At 55.3% G+C, this 7,379-nt stretch overlaps 3 protein-coding genes across 3 annotated transcripts; 1 reads left to right on the forward strand and 2 right to left on the reverse strand.

Moving 5' to 3' along the window:
• Positions 1-2,715: 2,715 nt before the first annotated feature.
• On the reverse strand, positions 2,716-3,790 carry VDBG_04745 (F-box protein; the record flags this gene model as incomplete). The annotated part of the gene is made up of 2 exons (XM_003005093.1): positions 2,716-3,618; positions 3,734-3,790. The coding sequence occupies 2 exons, from the start codon at positions 3,788-3,790 to the stop codon at positions 2,716-2,718; spliced, it is 960 nt and encodes a 319-aa protein (XP_003005139.1).
• Positions 3,791-4,280: 490 nt separating this feature from the next.
• VDBG_04746 (conserved hypothetical protein) lies at positions 4,281-4,403 on the reverse strand (the record flags this gene model as incomplete). Its single annotated transcript, XM_003005094.1, has 1 exon — positions 4,281-4,403. The coding sequence occupies one exon, from the start codon at positions 4,401-4,403 to the stop codon at positions 4,281-4,283; it is 123 nt and encodes a 40-aa protein (XP_003005140.1).
• Positions 4,404-4,882: 479 nt separating this feature from the next.
• VDBG_04747 (ATP-dependent RNA helicase eIF4A) lies at positions 4,883-6,693 on the forward strand (the record flags this gene model as incomplete). The annotated part of the gene is made up of 5 exons (XM_003005095.1): positions 4,883-5,172; positions 5,332-5,420; positions 5,503-5,557; positions 5,622-5,980; positions 6,040-6,693. The coding sequence occupies 5 exons, from the start codon at positions 5,136-5,138 to the stop codon at positions 6,691-6,693; spliced, it is 1,194 nt and encodes a 397-aa protein (XP_003005141.1).
• Between the last annotated feature and the right edge of the window lie 686 nt (positions 6,694-7,379).

A 7,379-nucleotide genomic window follows, 5' to 3' on the forward strand; every position in this document is an offset into this window, starting at 1 on the left:
CGCGTCGGGGAGGGGCCCTATGCAGAGGATCGCAGCCACCGCTCGGAGAGGTTGGAAGGAAAGAGGGTCGGAGCAATGGGATTTCGAGGCCGAGAGAATGGCGATATGAGAATGACAGGCAGGGAAGGGGGGAGAGCGAGTAGGCGTGCTGTTGTTGATCCAGCAGTAGCTCCGATTCGAAGTGGGGACAGGACGTTGCGTATCTCTCTCGGGTTCAGGTGGGTAGGTAGTACTGTGGGTAAGAGGGGGGGGGTCCGATATGCAGCCTGTAGAGGGTTGCAGGTGACGGGAGGTGGTGGTGCTTGGGGAAAAGGAACAAGGAAAGGCTATGGTTCGAGAAGCAGTGTTAGCAAGAGCAGCAGCATGGACAAGACATCCTACGTCAGCTCCTGCAGCGTGTGGAAACCTATGAGCCGTACATTGCCGGAGGGGCGCGTCGTGTTTCGCGGTGCGTTGGTGTTTGTGTTTGGGGACAGAAGAGAGCAGCAGCAAGTGTGAGTGGAAAGGGTGAGTGCGTGTGGATGGAGTGGTGAGCAGACAAAGGTAAATGAATGGTGGGTGCACGTAGCAGCAGCAGCAGCAGCAACAGCAGCAACAGCAGCAACAGCAGCATGGACAGACGGTTGGGCCTGGGGCGACAGCGGGAAGGGAGGGGAGGCTAGTGGGAAGCTCTCACCTTGGATGAAAAGAGGGGACTGGACCACCTGAGTGGGGACCTCAGACGGTCGATATGGGTATAGGTAGCTTGGGGAGGGAACTATTTGTCGAGGCTCGGGCTCTGAGAGGAGGCATGGGCGGGCAGCATCAACGATGGATGCAGTGGATGTCAGGGTTTGCCTTCAGTCGGTCGGAGATTGAAGAGAACTGATGGAGATTTGATGCAAAGAGCGTCAAGTCTGAGATGGGTCGGCGAGTGAGAATGCACAATTTGGATGCGACCTGTCACATGAGGTGGCCGGCCAGGTGGGTGGAAGCCCGTCCGCTCCGTCTGTTCCATTGTCTTGTCGGCTTCTTCCCTTCACCAACTGAGGTGCGACTGGACTGGACACCGTGACGTGACGAGCTTCGTCGTGGGTGGTGGGCGCATGGCCTGGTTGGCTGGGGGCTTGTGCATTGAAGCGGCGAGGCAGGGGTTGCCGCGAGGCCGTGTCGCAGAAGAGCTGAAGGCAGGGGACAGGCCGCCAAGCGTTCCCGGTACCTAAGCTGACTGAGTTCGAGATGGAGGGCGCCTGCCTGCGTGTCCGAATCAAAAAAAAAAAAATAAAAAAAAAAAAATATTCTTCGTGGTATCCGAACAGATACCTTCTGGCCATATACCTAGCTAGGTAGCTTAAGGTCCCTTAAGGTAGGTACCTAGATTGGCATGCATCGTCTCTCCAGGGACGTCTCCAAGTATGTCCCTGATGGTGCCTGTGCCCTGGTAGGAAGACAACGGGCTGCTCCCCACATGAGCTACCCGCCTAAGGTACCTCTGAGGGTAGTACACGCCCTAGCGGTAGCTTCCAGCCTCACAGCGTCCCACTGGGGCTATGATGTTGAACGCATGCCAAAGCAGTGTGAACACAAATGGAGCTGCAGTCCGATGCTCACGCACGAGGCCAGTAGAGGTCTGTTTGGTTTTATTGCGACATTTCATTTTAAGCTATCGGAAACGATTTGTCTGTAGAAATGCTTGAAAGCTGAGCCATGTTCACCCACAAATGATACAAAGCTCTTGACGCTCTGTCCGCTCGCTCTCGTTGTTGCTCAGCCACAAAGCAACAGCGATCTCCTGCACCGGCCGGCCCGCCACCTCGGTGGTCCCCCCCCAATAATTATATCTCCAGCGAATAACTTGCTGCCATATCTTCTCACATCTTGTTGGCCTTGCCTCTCTATACTGTCCTCGTCTTCATTTTGCAATACAGAGATATCAATCCATCGTGGGCAGAGACTACGAGGCTCAGAGCTTTGGGCTTCCCTAGTGGTCATAACAATGCCCAGCCTGCGAGACATTGACTACCTACGATTCGCTCACATTGTGTCATACATCCAAGAAGACAGGCCTTGCACAGAGAGGTACACCTGCATATCTGCCTTGCTATCTAGACCATCATGCATTCAAGCCGATGGTGAAAGTCTATGACCAGTGTCAAGCCACAAGGTCTTTGTATACTGTGAGGCTGATGATGCTCAACTCGGTTGGGTTTACATTTGAAAAGTCTCCCGGAGCGGTGTATTGATGTGAGGTCAAGTCTTGACACACTGACCTCGCTGGTGGCGTTGCCCAGAAGGAGGCCCTCGTCGGAGATGTTAGTGAAAAGCATCGTGCGGACTCTCAGATGTCCGACTACATGCCTGCAGTGTGCTCATCGTATCAGTAAGAAAAGCGTAGGTATGATCATATCCAGCAAACCACAGACATGGTCTCGGAGAAGTATGATCATGACTCTGTGCCCCAACATCAGCATAGAGTATGGTAGTTGCGAATGCCGACAGCCTTGTCATGTTGATGAGAGAAGCTTCCTAATGCTTCATGCCAGGCCATCTGTGTCCCAAAACTCAATTTGGACTGTCTTTTTGTCTAATCTCTGCCGAAACCAAATCGCCTGGTCGTTCAGAGTACGCCCACAATGTGTCTCGGTGGCCGTTGGCTAGTGACCAAAACCTCATACGACAATCGCATGTCTAGATGCGCCATGAACGACCAAAAGCAGCCGCCGAAAATGCATCCATTCAGGGTATCTCGTCATCGTCATCGCCGCCGAACCCGAAACTGAACCCTCCACCCTCAGCTTCCGCCGGCCCTGCGCCGACTGCCTCCTCCCATTTCCGTTTTTTATGCACCGCCTTACTGTCCAAGATGCGCAACGCCTCCTCGAGTGCCTCGGGGTATGTTGCCTGCAGCCGCTCCACAAACAGCCCATAGGGGTCCTTCACATCGCGCTCGAAACCAGTCACCTGGTCAGCCTTGTCTCGGAGAAACGATAACGCTTCGGAGAGGTGGTGGAGCGAAGGCGACTTGGGTACAAAGTTCTGAGTCAGCGCAATACCGCTCTCCAGGTTGACCACGAGATGCCACCATCCGCTGGGGACGTGCAGGATCTCCCCTACATGGCAGACGCCCTCGATACACTCAGGCAGCTGCCGTGCCTCGTCATGGAAAGTCTCCAGCCACTCGGCTATGCTGATGGGGCTCGTCACCTCGCTCGCGTCCCTGGAAACGAACACGCCGGGCACCGACACGGAGGGCGGGAACATGATCCAGTATTTGGAGCCCTGCAGAACTGCGTTCCAGGCGCTCGTTGCGTTGGGGTCTTTGTGGAAGGTTGAGCCGCTGCGCTCGGGGCCAATGATCAGCCATCGGTGCGCTGGCCGCTCGTTTCCAAGAAGCTCAAAGAGATCTGGACCGAAGCACTCTGGCTTCCAATACGCTGCGCCCTCTTCACGACCCACTTTGATGTGCATCTTCTCAGCGAACTTCTTGTCGAAAAGATAGAGGGGGCTTTCGTCAGTTGTGTTTTGCATGTAGTCGTGATATGTCGAGAAGGGCCAGTCTACAGCCTCGGCACGAAACTCCACGTTACCGTATTGCTTCAAAATCGTCTCAATGGTCCAGGTCTGGAAGACCGGCCAATCCTGAATGCATTTCGTCAACACAAAGGGCTTTTCAGTCCATGAGGCTGCGAACTCATCATATGACAAATTGCCAAGCTTGGTGATTTGGTTACCACGGGGGATCTTGGTGGCAAACCTGGACAAGTCCAGATGGCTGCAGACAATGGCCTGTGAAGGACATCCGAGAAAACATTGCTGCAGTCAATCTTGGATTCCTGGTCAACTGCCAGCCCGAGCAGTGTTGCCCTCCAAGAACCCTGCCATTTCCCGCCAAACCGACCTGTCGTATGGTGCCTGGGAACAGTTAGTTTTAGCCTTTGCAATCCTGTAGGTCCTCGGCCACACAACACCGCGACTGTGACTCAGTCATACAGGATGACTGAGTGCCGTGTTTGGCCTCATCCCGGGCACCGGCAGCCTTGTGTTGGAAGAGGAAGAAGACTCACTCAAGGAAAAGGGGCTTCCACAACTCAGCAGACGAACAAAAGGCGTAAAGGAATCGGCATGTATAGCCTAACCGCCTCAGTGAATGCTGGTCAAGATATTCCAGAAACATCATGAGTGTCTCGTCGGAGAATGACCGAAAAGCGCCGGCAGAAGGGCGTGCCTTCGGACCTTCATGGAGAAATTGGTTGCCGAGAGGCTTCCCTCCTAAAGGGTGGGTGGGAAGGCTTGAGATTGACTCATGCTTCGTCGGTGTCATAGCATCTTCGGTGTGCGGCATGCTCAACGTTTGGCTCCCTGACGTGAGACGTGCCATTATTAGCCGCAAGGCCGTTCGGCCGAGAGATGTCGTTGGCCGTCATGTGTATAAAGCGATCAATGCGTGTGGTGGAGGGGCAGCCAGGTTGGGGCCCTGGTCTGGAGGTAGACGTGGGGGACTCGGCAGAAAGCTAAGACACTGTACAAAGGAGGAAGGGAAAAAAAAAAAGAAAGGATCAGGGCTTGACCACCATGTGACCCCAGGATGACTCGCTGGTCAGAGTTTCGCCTCACGGTCAAGTGTTCGAGGTCTCAAGAGAATGTTGACTGAGGCCAAAATAGTAGGGAAAAATCCATCTTTGGGACTCCCCTCCACTGACAGGCATCTGGCTGGACTAGGATGTCGCCGCTGTGTTGAATGGGCTGATGACAGTCAAGTGAGGTGGGGGCAGGGGCAGGCTGTGAGGTCAGTGCTGCGTCGGAAGACAGGCGTGGCACGGCTCAACATCGCTTAAAACCGTGGGATCGCCCCTGCCCCTCCTCTTTCTCCTATCGCTGGCCAACCACGTGACTGGCAAGAAAAAAAAATTAACGACTCTTCTCTTTCTCCCGTGCCGCCACACCACGACCACCCAGATCACTTATCCACCTCAACACCAACAACTTGACATTCCCCCCTGCTCTTTGATTTCTATCAAGAGCACTTAGACGAGTCTCAGATTAAATATCTAGACTCTCTTTGACGATTTTCCACGGTATACTCTACGAGTCTCCCGTGTGATTACGACAAGCCGCATTTGCCCGCCGACCAACAATCGCAACACCAAACCGCAATCATGGCTGACTCTCAGGGACTGGAGGAGATCAACGAGGGTGAGTGATCGCGACATCCTCTTTTCCGCCCTTGCAGTTACGCTGGACTGTGTCGCATCGCATCGCGCTCGTCGCATGGAACCGCGACGCAAGGCGACGCACCGCCCACCCACCTGCTACTACCCCTCAGCGACCCGTTGCTGACCAGCCTTACTACAGCGACCATCGAGTCCAACTGGACCGAGGTTTGCGAGTCGTTCGACGACATGGAGCTGAAGTCTGAGCTTCTCCGTGGTGTCTACGCCTACGTAAGTTTTTCTTCACCTCGTCGCTTCGTCGGCGAAATTCCATCCTCCCACAATATGTCGCATACTGATAGGCGGTGTCCAGGGTTTCGAGCGTCCCTCCGCCATCCAGGCCCGTGCCATCATGCCCGTTGTCAAGGGTATGTAAAGCCACCGACTTGAATCCCTACTCCCCCCTTCACCTCCCACTCACACAATGCGCAGGTAACGATGTCATTGCCCAGGCCCAGTCCGGTACTGGCAAGACCGCCACCTTCTCCATCTCTGTCCTGCAGAAGATCGACCCCGCCGTCAAGCAGTGCCAGGCCCTTATCCTTGCTCCCACCCGTGAGCTGGCCCAGCAGATCCAGAAGGTCGTCATCGCCATCGGTGACTTCATGAACATTGAGTGCCACGCCTGCATCGGCGGCACCTCTGTCCGCGACGACATGAAGGCCCTCCAGGACGGTCCTCAGGTCGTCGTCGGTACCCCCGGCCGTGTCCACGACATGATCCAGCGTCGTTTCCTCAAGACCGACAGCATGAAGATGTTCGTTCTCGACGAGGCCGACGAGATGCTTTCGGTACGTTCCACCCTTTTCCCTCTCTGAATTCCCACAAGTCGTCTAACACGTCTTGCCAGCGCGGTTTCACCGAGCAAATCTACGACATCTTCCAGCTCCTTCCCCAGAGCACCCAGGTCGTCCTTCTCTCCGCCACCATGCCCCAGGACGTCCTCGAGGTCACCACCAAGTTCATGCGCGACCCCATCCGTATTCTCGTCAAGAAGGACGAGCTTACCCTTGAGGGTATCAAGCAGTTCTACATTGCCGTCGAGAAGGAGGAGTGGAAGCTCGACACCCTCTCCGATCTGTACGAGACTGTCACCATCACCCAGGCCGTCATCTTCTGCAACACCCGTCGCAAGGTCGACTGGCTCACCGACAAGCTCACTGCCCGTGACTTCACCGTCTCCGCCATGCACGGTGACATGGACCAGGGTCAGCGTGACCTGATTATGAAGGAGTTCCGTTCCGGTTCTTCCCGTGTCCTGATCGCCACCGATCTTCTGGCTCGTGGCATCGACGTCCAGCAGGTCTCGCTGGTCATCAACTACGACCTTCCCGCCAACCGCGAGAACTACATCCACCGTATCGGTCGTGGTGGCCGTTTCGGCCGTAAGGGCGTTGCGATCAACTTTGTTACCGCCGAGGATGTTCGCATGATGCGTGAGATTGAGCAGTTCTACAGCACCCAGATTGAGGAGATGCCCATGAACGTCGCCGACCTCATCTAAGCGTCACACACACACATACACCACGCGTTTTGGGTCTTGGGACTAGGGCACACTCGGAGATCCACCCTATCACGGACGGACCTTGCATTTGGGTGGCGTGCTTCCCAGGACCGTCGAAGAAGGTCCTGTCTAGTCGTTGTTGTTTGTCGATAGATCGGTCGACGCTGCTTAGAGACGTCGCCTGGGGGCGCGGCTGGCCGGTTGCCGCGCGGCCAGCTGCGCCCTGGCTCATCAGTGGCGATCACAAAAAGTGGCTTCATTGCGGGCGAAGAAGGCTCATGGGTCTCTCCGGCACCTTAATGCTTCTGAAGGTGCGGACGGGAGCCATCGGAGAATAATGGGGCAGGTTCACGTCTCGATTTCTCTTTCGGTCTCTCGGTCTGTAGTTAGGGGGGGCAAATCATGAATCAGTTTCCTAATTACCAATGCTACACGATAGTGATGATATGATGTGTTGTGCACCAGGCACGGCGTGACTAGTGTGTATAGTCGGATGGCAGCTTGTACGGGCATGCGAAGCGTACTTGGTACCTAGGCAGGTAGGTTGTGGGCCAAATAGAGGGTTGGAAGCAGTGAGGGGCAGATGGAAATATTGTTGGATGTACAGCGCCCTAACGTACCCCGCCATTACCCCGCGGCGTCGAGGCACCCCCCACCGAACAAGCCCTGAACAGGCATGTGTCCAA

This window comes from Verticillium alfalfae, genomic scaffold (assembly GCF_000150825.1).
Source record: "Verticillium alfalfae VaMs.102 supercont1.5 genomic scaffold, whole genome shotgun sequence".
NCBI classification, from domain to species: Eukaryota; Fungi; Ascomycota; class Sordariomycetes; order Glomerellales; family Plectosphaerellaceae; genus Verticillium; species Verticillium alfalfae.